The sequence below is a fragment of the Pantherophis guttatus genome, chromosome 14 (assembly GCF_059756535.1).
Source record: "Pantherophis guttatus breed Tessera chromosome 14, ASM5975653v1, whole genome shotgun sequence".
Taxonomy (NCBI): domain Eukaryota; kingdom Metazoa; phylum Chordata; class Lepidosauria; order Squamata; family Colubridae; genus Pantherophis; species Pantherophis guttatus.
The window spans coordinates 3,653,796-3,668,260 of NC_142076.1; the positions used below are offsets into that span (position 1 = coordinate 3,653,796).

The 14,465-nt window shown below is 47.7% G+C and overlaps 2 protein-coding genes across 4 annotated transcripts in view; one reads left to right on the forward strand and one right to left on the reverse strand.

Moving 5' to 3' along the window:
* The window catches only part of LOC117667384 (hexosaminidase D-like), a 256,224-nt gene that overhangs the window by 229,266 nt on the left and 12,493 nt on the right, over window positions 1-14,465 (reverse strand). The window lies entirely within an intron of this gene.
* GRID2IP (Grid2 interacting protein) overlaps window positions 1-14,465 on the forward strand; it is an 86,694-nt gene that overhangs the window by 71,330 nt on the left and 899 nt on the right. For all 3 annotated transcript variants that reach the window (XM_034420568.3, XM_034420569.3, XM_034420570.3), the window contains 4 exons: window positions 2,265-2,351; window positions 5,442-5,571; window positions 8,454-8,575; window positions 10,916-11,080. In XM_034420568.3, coding sequence (XP_034276459.2) covers window positions 2,265-2,351; window positions 5,442-5,571; window positions 8,454-8,575; window positions 10,916-11,080 — 504 coding nt within the window. The remainder of the gene's footprint in view (window positions 1-2,264; window positions 2,352-5,441; window positions 5,572-8,453; window positions 8,576-10,915; window positions 11,081-14,465) is intronic.

Sequence of the window (14,465 nt, forward strand, 5' to 3'; positions counted from 1 at the left end):
TAAAATATGCTGCCTTGGCAAAACTAAGAAGGGCTGCCTGCACTGCTTGACCCCTCTTCTGCCTTGGGAACAAAGCAAATGAAGAATCTGCCCACACCAGAAGTGGTGGGAGTGGGGAGAGGAGAGAAACGGTCTCAGCTCTGGGGCCATGCCAGGGCTGGGGCTCCCTCACTGCCAACCTCAATCCAAGAGGGCGACTCAGAGAACCGGTCGCCAGGGACCGTGCTCTCTGCTTCACTCCCAGTGGCCAAGGACAGAGTGGGAGGGGAAGGTTTGGGGAGAAGGGTCTCCCCACCCTGGAAAAACCAGTTTGCTTCCCGAAGTGCCACTCAGTGCACCCCTCCAGTGAAGATGGCAGTGTGGTACTGCAGGGGCGAGAGCAGCAGAAATCTGGGAAAGCTATGCCAGCTTTCCCTTAGTGATGGAGCCTGCATGAGTTTTATACACTTTTTTTGGCCACCGTTGTTAAGTGAATCCAGCTTCCCCATTGCCTGTGTTTGTTGGAAGCTGGCTGGGAAGGTGGCAAGGTCACATGACCCTGGGATGCTGCAACTGTTGAAATACATGCCAATTGCCAGGTGCCCAAATCTTAAACCAAGACTTAAAATGGACACCTAACATCAAAAACATTATCAAAAAAGCACAACAAAGAATGCTCTTTCTGTGCCAACTCAGGAAGCTCAAATTGCCCAAGGAGGTGCTGATCCAGTTCTACAGAGGAATGATTGAGTCTGTCATCTGCACCACCATAACTGTCTGGTTTGGCTCCGCAACCCAACAAGACAGACACAGACTTCAGAGGATAATTAAAACTGCGGAAAAAACAATGGCTACCAACCTGCCTTCCATTGAGGACCTGTATACTGCATGAGTCAAAAAGAGGGCTGTGAAAATATTTACAGATCCCTCGCATCCTGGACATCAACTGTTTCAACTTCTACCCTCAAAATGACGCTATAGGGCACTGCACACCAGAACAACTAGACACAAGGACAGTTTTCCCCCAAACGCCATCACTGTGCTAAACAAATAATTCCCTCAACACTGTCAAACTGTTCACTAAGTCTGCATTACTATTCTTCTTCTCTTCCTTCCTAGTATCTATCTCTTCCCACTTATTACCATAACCATGTTGCTTGTATCTTTCAATTTATATTGTTTTTATTTGTTTCCTAGTACGATTGATAGCCTATTAGTAACCTTGACTATCATTAAGTGTTGTATCTTTTTATTCTTGATGAATGTATTTTATTTTCCTTATGTACACTGAGAGCATATGCACCAAAGACAAATTCCTTGTGCGTCCAATCACACTAGGCCAATAAAGAATTCCATTCTATTCTATTCTATTAATCATATGACTGCAAGGATGTTGTGACTGTCTTAAGTGTAATGGCCAATCTTAAGACACTTTTTTCAGCACTGTCGTAATTTTGAACAGTTGCTAAATGAACGATTATAAGTCGAGGACTAAACTACCTGTACTATCTCTTTTATCTGCTAATGGTCTTCCCTATCCCTGCCTCCTTCTACGGTTGCGGCTGAGGGAGGGCAATGCTGTGCAGTCTTATCCTCACAAAACACAACCTGGGATGATGGGTGGATGTGCTCAGCCTCATATCATACTACAGAGCCTTGGTGGTGCAGTGGACTAAGTACTGTTATGTAGCACTTAGCTGCCAGCTGCCTGCAATTAGTGCGAGTTCAAATCTCACCAGGCTCAAGGTTGACTCAGCCTTCCATCCTTCTGAGGTAGGTAAATTGAGGACCCGGATTGTGGGGGCAATAAGCTGACTTTGTAGAAACACCACTTATGGGGGTCCAAAAGCCCTAATAAGCAGGTATATACAAAAGAATGAAGGCTATTGCTAATAAGTGCATTGTAAGCCACCCTGAGTCTTTGGAGGAGGGCGGCATATAAATTGAACTAATAAATAAATAAATAAAATTAGCCACCTGTATTTCAGCTAGTAGGATTATCTCAGGGTGTGCAGCTGCTTCGTTTCCAAGTGTGTAAAGTTCAGCCTAGACATTGCCTCTTCTGGCTGGGCTTTGGGTAGGCAGGGCTCCTAGATTTATTACACACACATAAATCCTGTGTGTGCAATGTGTACAACATGTCTCTCTACCTGCCACTCTCTGCCTGTTGTGTGAACCAGGACTGAATCCTGTTAATTCGGAACCAACAGACAGGACAGAAATGGGAAGAGAGGTAACAGGTGGATTTTCTCTGATCTGTGATTCACCAAAAACTCTCTTTGCAGTTTGTGCTGGCCATGGGCAACTACCTAAACCATGGGCAACCCCAAACCAACAAAACAACCAGCTTTAAAATCAATTTCCTCACAGAGGTAAGTGGTTTCCAAACCTGGCTAGATCAGTGGTGGGTTTCAAATTTTTTTACTACCGGTTCTGTGGGTGTGGCTTGGTGGGCGCGGTGTGGCTTGGTGGGCGTGGCAGGGGAAGGCTCCTGCAAAATCCCCATTTCCTCCCGATCAGCTGGGACTCAGGAGGCAGAAAATAGATGGGGGCGGGGCCAGACAGAGGTGGTATTTACCAGTTCTCTGAACTACTCAAAATTTCCGCTACCGGTTCTCCAGAACTGGTCAGAACTGTTGAAACCCACCTCCTGGGCTAGATGGATGCTCTGCTTGGGTTAAAGAGGGAACTTTGATTTATATGTCATCATATGCCTTTAGCAACCACATTCTCTTCTCCAGATGAGAAGCGAGACCTTCTCCTTCAGGTCTCTCAATGGTGCACCCATCACTGTTGTCACCCGGACTATCTCTTCTGCTGCTGCTTTTCCCCTTTTTTTCCCTCTTTCCTTCCTCCCCCCCCCCAAACGTTAGGGCTTTCTCCAGGGAGCAATAAGGATTGCATAAGGATGCAAAAAGGGGTGAACTGAACAGGTTAAATTCCTCCCAAGCCCTCCGCTTCAATTAATATCTATATTCCTCTGATGCCTAGACCAGACACAGATGTCTGTGCAAGATCCAGATACACGTTGCCCCTTATTGGTCTATTGCAGGGGTGTCAAACTCCGGCCCACAGGATGCTTCGATCTGGACTGCGGGGCCGAAAATAACAAAAGACCGGCCAGCGATGCCTCTGCCAGCCAAAATGGGGCATGGGGGGGCTCACGCAGCCCCCACAACCTGTTTTGGCTGGCAGAGTGATACAGGAGGCCGTCCAGGCCAAAAATGGGGTGTGTAGGGGCCACACGAGCCCCCCGGGCCCCATTTTGACTGGCAGAATGCTATAGGAGGCCGTCGAGGCCAAAAATGGGGCAGCGGGGCTCACGGGGGCCCCTTGAGCCCGGTTTTGGCTGGCAAAGTGTTATAGGAGACTGTCCAGGCTGGAAATGGGGGGGGCACATGAGCCCCCCCTGCATCCTGTTTTGGCTGGCAGAGTGCTACAAGAGGCCGTCCAGGCCAAAAATGTGGCGCAGGGAGGTGCGTGAGGCCCCCACACCCCATTTTGGCTGGCAGAGGCACTGTAGGGTGCTCTTTTGTTATTCCCAGGCCAGTCCCATGGGCCAGCTCTAAGCACCCCGCAGGCTGCATCCGGCCCGCAGGCCTTGAGTTTGACACCCCTGTTGTAGAGCTTAAAATGCTACCTGGGCATCTTGCTAACCAACCTGGGAAACTACCACAAATTCAATCATCCTGTCGGATTCAGAGGGGACTCCAGCAGAGGGTGGCCTGTGAAAACCATCAAAATGCTACCTTTGATGAGGGAGTCATGGCTGCTCCCTTGACTTCCTTGAGTTAATCTTGAAGCTTCGCATACCCGCAAATGTGAATGCAGCTCTTAAAGCACCTACATCTTCTTTTCAACCACCTTCAGCCTAAACACAACCAGGCGATTTTAATGAATGATCAAGAGAGCGCTGGGCTCTCTTGAGGCCCAAAGCACGTTTTCCAAATCATTTCCAAATTGCTGAATTACTGCCTGGTGATTTACATTATAGATAGACAATGTTCCTCTAGGGGTTTGCAAAATAGTTTGCGGAAACTGAATGCATATTCTTAGCAGCTTGAAGAAAATCTTGTTTTTTCAACTTGGGGAAAGGGGATTTGTCAATGAGTGAGGAAGGCTTTAATTTTCCAGGTTTCTGCCTCAAAAAGTTCTTCCTCCTTGGGGCAATTAGTGGCAAACTACCTATAGGGAGATTTGCACTCAAAAGGGTCATCTTGGACATGTGTCTGACCCTTTTTGAAAATTGGGTTCGGCTGTCTTGGAAAGCACCACGTTTGCTGCTTTTTGTAGTAGCCATCATGGCAGGAGGAGGGGGGCATCAGGGCTTGGATCCCTGCCAGCCTTCTCAGTCAGCCTGATGGAGAAATCCGTTCTCCCCAATATCAAAGCAATGTATTGTTGGGTCTAGGACTAGAGATAAATTTTTGTTATTTAAAAAGTTGTCCCTAATGCCAAAACTGCAGAGTGGCAATCTCTTCTGTCTGCTAAACTGCTGTTTGGCCTCTGGATCCAGCCAGCTTTAAAACCCTAAAACCTAGAATGAAGGAGCCAAGGAGAGAAGCAACCTAGAAGAGGGAGTCAAGCTATTCTCCAAAGCACCAGAATGCAGGACAAGAAGCAATGGGTGGAAACTAATCAAGGAGAGAAGCAAACCAAGAACCAAAGAGAAATTTCCTGACAGTTAGAGCAATTAATCAGTGGAATGGTTTCCCTCCAGAAGTTGTGGGAGCTCCAACATTGGAGGTTTTTAAGGAGAGACTGGACAGCCAATTGTATAGAGTTTCCTGCTTGAGCGGTGGGGTGGACTGGAAAACTCCCAAGGTCCCTTCCAACTCTGTTACTCTGTATTCAGAGGTACTGCAGGTGAGATGAGCAGCCATATGTAAATCTAATGAATCTAAGGAGCTTAAACCAAATCAATGATATGGAGGCTCCACCAGCTCTCTTGGGACAGCTGTGTCATGGGACTAGTGGTGGGTTGTCCCCGGTTCGTACTGGTTCTATAGAACTGGTAGTAAAACCGGCGGGAGGTTCCGCCCACTGACCCTGACGTCATCAGAATGAAGAGTGTGCGCGCACGCGGCCCCATTGCAAACCGGTAGTAAAGGTAAATAGAACCCACCCCTGCATGGGACCTACCCACCCACCCAAGCAGCTGCTGTGCTTTGCAAAGAGCTTTGGAGGATTTCTGTTACAGAACCCTCTTTACGAGCTCCCCTGGGAGCAGAGAAAGCTGACCAGGATAACAACTGAGTTAGGCGTGCCCTGAAAATAATGTGGCTGGGTTAGTCTTATTGTGAAAATCCAACAATTATGAACAAGCATGTTCATTTTCCGGAGAACTATTTTCACTGCAATGATGGACCGTGTTTTTGTGCTGGCCAACAACAAGCACTTTATAGACTGGAATTACCCTGCCGCCTGATCAGTGTTGTTTTTCTCTTTTGGCATTATTCTAGCTGAACACAACAAAAACTGTCGATGGGAAATCCACGTTTCTGCATATTCTTGCCAAATCGCTTAGCCAACATTTCCCAGAGCTCCTGGGCTTTGCCAGGGATTTGCCCACAGTGCCACATGCTGCCAAAGGTAATTCACAAAGGATGGGCCTTTTTTTTTTCTGACATCACTTGGTTTATAGGAAAACAGGGATGGAAAGAATCGGTGAGTCTCCCAGGTCTTCCCATTTAAAGGTAACGGTAAAGGTTCCCCCACACATGCATGCTAGTCGTTCCCGACTCTAGGGGCCGGTGTTCATCTCTGTTTCAAAGCCGAAGAGCCAGCGCTGTCCGAAGACGTCTCCGTGGTCATGTGGCCGGCATGGCTCAACACCAAAGGTGCACTGTTACCTTCCTACCAAAGGTGGTCCCTATTTTTCTACTTGAATTTTTTATGTGCTTTCAAACTGCTAGGTTGGCAGAAGCTGCTAGGGACAAGTAACGGGAGCTCACCCCGTTACATGGCACTAGGGATTCAAACCGCTGAACTGCCGACCTTTCGATCGACAAGCTCAGCATCTTAGCCACTGAGCCACCGCATCCCTTCTGCCCATTTACATACTTACTAAAACTCTTGTTCCCATAATCCTTAACTGGGAGAAATGATGCATCATAGAGCAATGACTTTTGAACCAAGGTACCTCAAATAGACTAAGTTTCAGAATAAGTCCAAAATCTGAGACCCATAACCCTTCTGGAATTGGAATTTGGCAAAATTTATGCAACATTTTATGACAAAAACTATCCCTAAAACAGTTTATAAAAAAGTACAAAATGTTATAAGAAAATTTCCAGTGCTGACGTTTGACTGTGGTATGTACTTCAAGATGGACTTTCTTCAAGGAAAATCCATCTCTGAATAACAATAACAATAGCAATAGTACTTCTACTTTATTTACTGCCCCATAGTGCTTTTCATCAGGAATCTTGGCAGCTTGAAGACTTGTGGACTTCCAGAATTCCCTAGCAAGCATAGCTTCTTTGAGATACATTGGTCTGATGTCAGGCCTGCCTCTGCTTAGGTCCTTAGGAAAGAAAGACCCTCAACTCCCTTTGGTTGAACTGATAGGTTCTTTTACTAAGGTCAAGTGGTTGCAGTGAAAGAAAGGTTAGATCTGAATATTTCCGTGCAAAGATTACAATTTTCCCCTTTCCATGGCCCTCCCCCCTTGACCAGTTCGTCATTGTCCAAGAGGCCTCTAACCTTGGCAACTTTAACTCTTAGGGACTTTCTTCTCCAGCCAGCATATTCTCCCCAAACAACCTGGATCCTCATTTTATCGAGGTTGGAAGGCTGAATCAGATGGGCTAAATCCAAAATCTGGGACTCATTACCCCTGTGGAATTGGAATTTGGCAAACTCCATACAATATTTTATGACATAAACATTATTGTAAACACTTTATGGCATAATATAGAATGTCATAAAACATTTCCCGTGGTGTTGTTTGACCATGATATACAGTTCAACACGGGTTAATTTCAAGGCAGTTCCATCTCTGTGTGTATCACAACTTTTCCAGTCAAGACAGGACATTAGAAGCCTCGTCATTGTTGAAGGCAATTTAAAAATATCTCCAGAAGGATGACTCAACAGGTCACATGTGGCCCAGTTCATTTTCAGCCTTCTAACCCAGTTGGAGAAACAGGATGAAAATCAGCTAAAGAGAAGTTGCCTGAAATCGAAGAAGCTTCACAGGCTTAATCATAAAAGCTATTTTCACAGGATAGACAGGGGCTGCCTGAAGTGTCTTGTGAAAAAAGAAAAACCAACAATCCATTCATAGTTTCACCAAAAAAAGTTTGGGAATGTTACCCATTGCATAGACAGATCATGCAATGGGGGCACTGTTTTCTCAACCTCGGCCACTTTAAGACACGTGGACTTCAACTCATAGCTGGCTGGGGAATTGTGGGAGTTGAAGTCAACGTATCTTAAAGTGGCTGAGGTTGAGAAAACAGTGCCATAGGGCAACCATTACACCATCCAATTTGCATAAGCAAAATAGGGCCTTTCCATAGTGAGTCTCTGCCAAGGGCAAAATGGATCCAGGTAGTCCTCGACGTATGACCACAATTGAGCCCAACATTTATTGTTAAGTGAGTTTTGCCCCATTTTACAACTTTTCTCACCACACTGAGCCATGGTGGTGCAGTAGTTAGAGTGCGGTACTGCAGGCTCCTTCTGCTGCCTGCTGGCTGCCTGCAATTTGGCAGTTCAAATCTCACCAGGCTCAAGGTTGACTCAGCCTTCCGTCCTTCCGAGGTGGGTAAAATGAGGACCCAGATTGTTTACAGAGGCTGACTCTGTAAACCGCTTAGAGAGGGCTGTAAAGCACTGTGAAGCGGTATAGAAGTCTAAGTGCTATTGCTATTTGTTAATTGAATTACCGCAGTTGTTAAATTAGTAAGATGGTTGTTAAGTGAATCTGGCTTCCCCATTGACTTTGCTTGATAGAAGGTCGCAAAAGGGGATCACGTGCCCCCAAGACACTCATGTCTCCCCTGGTCCTTCTCTTCACTAGACTAGCCATGCCCAGTTCCTGCAACCGTTCATCGTATGTTTTAGCCTCCAGTCCCCTAATCATCCTGGTTACTCTTCTCTGCACTCTTTCTAGAGTCTCCATATCTTTTTTATAATGTGGTGACCAAAACTGGATGCAGTACCCTAGGTGTGGCCTTACTAAGGCTTTATAGAGTGGCATTAGTACATCCCTTGATCTTGATTGTATCCCTCTGTTAATGCAATTTAGGATTGCATTGGCTTTTTTGGCTGCTGCTGCACACTGCTAGCTCATATTTAACTGGTTCTCCGCTAAGACTCTGAGATCCCTCTCACAATTACTGCTATTAAGCCAGTCTATATGTGTACTTTTGGTTTTTCTTGCCTAAGTTAGGACTTTACTTTTCTTCACAAAGAAGGTGATGCGGATGAAGCTGTAGACATTTCGGACCGTTTTTTCCTCTCCTTAGTGAATCAGAGAACATTAACAGCTGACCTCAGCGACCTTCATCGCACTGTCCACGAGATTGAAATCACCTGCCAGAATATGGTGCCTTCATCACCTGAGGACAGATTTGTGCCTGTGATGGATGTATCCTTTGGTTGAAAAGGAGAGCCTTCCTAGGATTGGTTCCACAAATGAAGCCACCATCCCACCACCAGCCCCAGAAAAAGGAAAAAAGCAAGTTTGATTGAGAGATGGGGGTGGAAGGAAGGGAAGGGAATATCTGGGAGGTTTAGATCATTTCTGGATCTTCTGGAGAACCAGAGGAAGTTGACTGGTGATGTCCCTGGAATGGATGGGTCCAGATTTAGAGGACTGAATAGGGGAGATGGTGGTGGGAGCCTTCTGAGGGGCAAACCCTTCTCATTCCTATTATAAAACGGCTGTTTTTCCAGCAATTTTGAGCCTGGAAACAGAAACGTTAATCTCCTAGAATCCTTCTGCTCCCCTTGCCACTTTTTATTATCCCCCAAAGCATGGGTGCTATTCAGCAGGTTCTGACAGATTCTGGAGAACCGGTAGTGGAAAATTTGAGTAGTTCGGAGAACCGGCAAATACCACCTCTGGCTGGTCCCAGAGTGCAGAGGGAATGGGGATTTTGCAGTATCCTTCCCCTGAAGTGGGCTGGGAATGGAGATTTTGCAATATCCTTCCCCTGCCACGCCCACCAAGCCACGCCCACCAAGCCATGCCCACAGAACCAGTAGTAAAAAAAATTGAATTTCACCACTGCCCCAAACACCACTAAATCAGGGGTCTCCAACCTTGACAACTTTACAACTTGTGGACTTCAACTTCCTTCTGGGAGTTGAGGTCCACAAGTTGTAAAGTTGTCAAAGTTGGAGACCCCTCCACTAAATGACTCCTAAATCATATCTGGGATGTAATTTCTTTTTCTTTCAGGCTGGCGTTGAAAATATCTATCCTTCATTGGAGTTTGAGTGTGTGTGTGTAGGTGAATATTGCCCAAATTCAGCGATTTTTGTAAGCAAATTATGGTGGTGTGAATAGTGGGAGGTGTCACGAATTGGGAGCTGGAGGATAGTTTCATGTTGCCCCCTCTTAAGTTAGAATCTCTGCTTTTCCCCCCTTCCTATCTCCCCTGGGAGATACTGCTGCATTTGCTTGTCCTTCTCTCACCCCAAGAGCTGCCCCCACCCCAGACAATGGACTGACCCATGGCTTGGAGCTGTAGGAAGGAGCTAAATGAGTTGCCATTGACACATGGGCAGTGTGAGTGTTGGTATCAGAAGTCCCTCTAGAAATGTCTGCCTTCGGAGCTGCGTGATTGGCTAAACTTTGTGTTGTGTGTCTTCAAGACAGTTTGGAACTGCCTGGATTTATCCCTACAGTTTTCTTGGCAAGGTGGTTTTCAGAAGTGGTTTGCCATTGCCTCCTTCCCAGGGCTGTGAAAGAGTGACCGGCCCAAAAATCACCCAGTTGCCTTCATGCCCAAGGTGGGACTGATGCTCAGAGTTTCCCAATTTCCAGCCAGGTGCCTTACAACCAGGGGTGGGCTTCAAAAATTTTTAGCAAGGGTTTCTCTGCCCAGTTGCTAAGTGGGCGTGGCCATGGTGGGCATGCTAGTGTTGCCCTAGTTGAGCTCCAGCGGCATCTGCATGCCGGCCAGCTGATTTTCAGGCCCACCGGAAGTCAGGAAATGGGCCATTTCCAGCCTCCAGAGGGCCTCTGGGGGGTGGGGAAGGACCCTTTCGCCCTCCCCAGGCTCCTAGAAAGCCTCTGTTGCCTGGGGATGGTGAAAAACAGGCCTACCGGGCCCACCATGCCATCACATGCCAAAGGGGGGGGGAGAGCAGGTGGGTCATGTGTGCATGCACGGGAGGGGGGCAGGGCGCATTGAATTATGGGTGTGGGCACACGTGCGCATGATCCCCCCCCCGTATTCCCCCTGCTTTTGGCACGTGACAGCAAAAAGGTTAGCCATCACTGGCCTAGTCGGCCTCCCGCACCACAGCAGGGCTCCGGAGGCTTTTCTTGAGCCTCCAGGAGGGCGAAAACAGCCTCCCCAGGCTCCGGAGGCCCTCTGGAGGCCTTCCTGAACTTCTGGTAGGCTTGTTTTTCGCCCTCCCTGAGCCTCCGCACACGCCCTGCACTTACCTGCATCCAAAACGCGCCGTGTGGGGACTCGTGGGAGGGGAGGGGTGGGCAGGGTCAGCCAGGAGTGGGATTTGGGGGTTCTCTGAACTGCACAGAATCTTAGCTAGAGGTTCTCCCAAACCCCTGTGAATCCCCAGCAGCCCATCCCTGCTTACAACCACCGTACCAAACTGGCTCTCTCTCTTTTTTTTAACCTGGATAATTGAGAATGTCAGAAGGTGTGAGCTGCCAGGCGTTTAGAGCCCGTTTTTCTTCTTGATGGAAAATGCAAGCAGGCGTTGTTTGTCCATCCTTAGCCATCCGCTGCAGGCCTTCCTGGAGAGTGCAGATCCCACCATCCAGTCCCTCGATGATCTCCAGCATAAAGCCATGGAAGAATTCAGGAAAGTTTTGTCCTTCTTTGGGGAAGACTCCAAAGTCACAACCTCTGAGGACTTTTTTGGCATATTTGCTGAGTTCATGAGCAAATTTGAGGTGAGTATCGGGCTTTTATTGTACTTTGGTTACAACCATGGTTTGTTTGTTTTTTTTTTTCTTTAATTTATATGCCGCCCTTCTCCGGAGACTCAGGGCGGCTTACAATGCGTTAAGCAATAGCCTTCATACTTTTGTATATTTATACAAAGTCAGCTTATTGCCCCCGCAAACTGGGTCCTCAATTTACCTACCTTTGAAAGGATGGAAGGCTGAGTCAACCTTGAGCCTGGTGGGATTTGAACTTGCAGTAATTGCAAGCAGCAGATGTTAATAACAGTGCTTTAGTCCACTGTACTATCAGGCTCTTTCCCTGGGGGCGGGGGGAGGGGGTTGGTCAACCAGCTGGATTTTGTTCTACTGTTTGCATTGCTCCTGGAGGATAAGGAGAGGGCAGGGGTGTCAAACTCCATTTCATTGAGGGTCACATCAGGGTTGTGTTTGACCTTGGGGGAGGGGGCATGGCCAGGGTCGACGGGGCTGGGTGGGTGTGGCCCTCAGACCCTCCCTCCCTCTCATTACAATCGCCTTCCTTCCTTTTCTTCTTTTTCCTTCCCTCTTCTTTCTCCTTTCTCCTTTCTCTTTCCTTCCTTCCTTCTCTTCTTTTTCCTTCCCTCTTCATTCTCCTTCCTTCCTTCCTTCCTTTTCTTCTTTTTCCTTCCCTCTTCTTTCTCCTTTCTCCTTTCTCTTTCCTTCCTTCCTTCTCTTCTTTTTCCTTCCCTCTTCATTCTCCTTCCTTCCTTCCTTCCTTCCTTTTCTTCTTTTTCCTTCCCTCTTCTTTCTCCTTTCTCCTTTCTCTTTCCTTCCTTCCTTCTCTTCTTTTTCCTTCCCTCTTCATTCTTCCTTCCTTCCTTCCTTCCTTTTCTTCTTTTTCCTTCCCTCTTCTTTCTCCTTTCTCCTTTCTCTTTCCTTCCTTCCTTCTCTTCTTTTTCCTTCCCTCTTCATTCTCCTTCCTTCCTTCCTTTCTTCTCTTTTTTTTCCTTCCCACTTCATTCTCCTTTCTCCTTCCTTCCTTCCTTCTCTTCTTTTTCCTTCCCTCTTCCTTCTCCTTTATCCTTCCTTCCTTCCTTCCTCCTTCCTTCTCTTCTTTTTCTTCCCTCTTCATTCTTTTTTCTTCTTCCTTCCCCTCTTTCCTTATTTTTTCTTCCTTACTCTCTTCCCATCTTCCCATCTTTTTCTTTGTCTTTCGTCTTTCCCTTTCTCCTTTCCTTTCCCTTCTTGCATGCTCAAATGCAAAAGGGGAAACATTTCTCCTTTTGTTTTCTTTTTAGTTTGCCTTGCTAGCCCTCTGCCAGTGAAAACGGAGCCAGGGAGGAGCTCCACTTTTGCTGGCTGTTTCCAGGGGGCCAGATCCTAGCACCCCATGAGCCAGATGCGGCCTGCAGGCCTTGAGTTTGACACCCCTGGGATACAGGGTAGACCAATCCCCCTGTGGCCTAGAACAGGGGCCTCCAACCCCCGGTCCATGGACTGGCACTGGGCCACAGCATGCCAGAAACAGGGCCCCACAAACAAGTAAAGCCCCATCCGAGGGATGCAGGCAACATGCGAAACCACGCCTTCTGTGACCCACGAAAAAAACTCTCTCCACGGAACCGGTCCCTGGTGCCCAAATGGTTGGAGGCTGCTCACCTAGAACACAGCTCTGTTCTTTTCCTTTGAGAAAACCCAAACAGATTTGACTCAGCCAGTTTGAACTCGTGGCCTTCTTAAAACACCGTGTCCACTTGAAACTCCTTGGTCGGTAATTGACACATAGATGGCAGCCCGAGGGAAGAGAAACTGGCAGCAAATGTTTTGTGCTTTTCCATCTCTTGTGCTAAGCAGTTACACATTCGGGCTTGTTTCATAGCCCCCCAAAAAAGGATCCATCAGGGAAAACTGGGGGAAGGTTGAGGGAGAAGAGCCTAAGCTTTTGGGGAGGACTTTGCACCAGAGGTGGTATTTAGCCGGTTCCAATCGGTTCAGCTGAACCGGTAGTAGCGACCGGCGGGTGGGTGGGCCCAGGCGCAATCCCATCCTATATCGCTGTGTTTTTGATGCTGCACACATGTGTGGATGGCACGTTTGAGTGAATTGTCGTGTTTTGTGATGCCACACGCATGTGCTGATGGCGCATGCGTGCTCACATTTCTGGTGCTGGGCAAATCGGTGGTAACAATATGCAAAGTTCACCACTTCTTTGCACCTGCTTGTCCTGCCATTTCTCTCTCTCTCTCTCTCTCTCTCACACACACACACACACACACACACACACACGTTCTCTTGCAAAGAATGTTCTGTGGATCACGTGGCCGATCTTTGAGAGAAAGGTCTGGAGAAAGGAACACCCCACACTGATGCCACCGGATCTAGCAATCCTAGACCAGGGGTGGGATTGATGGAGTTGAGCATGCATAGCCTAAGAAAGAGATCATTGGTACCTCAGCAGCTTCCAAAAGGAGCCCCCCCAGTTCCCGAAGTCCTTCCTAACTTCAAGAAGATTTGCCTTCAGTGTTTGTAATTTGACCCCCCACCTTGGCTTGGATCCTAGATAATTTAGCTGCCCCTGCAGGTTAGACACATTCTTCTTTCTGCCACTCCCTGGTTCGAGTTTGTTTGCAAAATTCTTTTGCTCCTCAGGAAAGAAACAGGGAGAAGCCACACTCCCCTTTTGCAGGGAATAAGAACTCCGAAGACCATCGGGGGTGGCGGGGGATTGAATGATAAGAGTAGGTCTTCTGGAATTGAGGGTGGGATGCGGTGGCTCAGTGGCTAAGACTTTGAACTTGTCAATCAAAAGGTCGGCAGTTCAGAGGTTTGAATCCCTAGTGCCGCGTAACGAGGTGAGCTCCCGTTCCTTGTCCCAGCTTCTGCCAACCTAGCAGTTCGAAAGCAGGTAAAAAATGCAAGTAGAAAAATAGGGACCACCTTTGGTGGGACAGAACAGAACAGTGTTCTGTGCGCCTCTAGTGTTTAGTCATGCCAGCCACATGACCACGGAGACGTCTTCGGACAGCGCTGGCTCTTCAGCTTTGAAACAGAGATGAGCACCGCCCCCTAGAGTCGGGAACGACTAGCACACATGTGCAAGAGGAACCTTTACCTTTACCTTCCCTGGTGCAGATAGGCCTCCCCTGACTCATTCATCACCAGCTTGAGCCATCGTTGACTTGATGATAGTTGGATATAGCAGATTACACTAGAGCAGGGGTCTCCAAACTCGGCAAGTTGAAGACTGCAACTCCCAGAATTCCTCAGCCAGCCAGACTTTAAGCCTGCAAATCTTAAAGTGGCCACGTTTGGAGACCCCTGTACCAGAGGATTGGGGGGAAATGCCCCTCCCCCCAAGAGAAGATGCCTAAAAGCCCAGACTGTGGACAGGCTAAGTGCATCAAATCTCTAA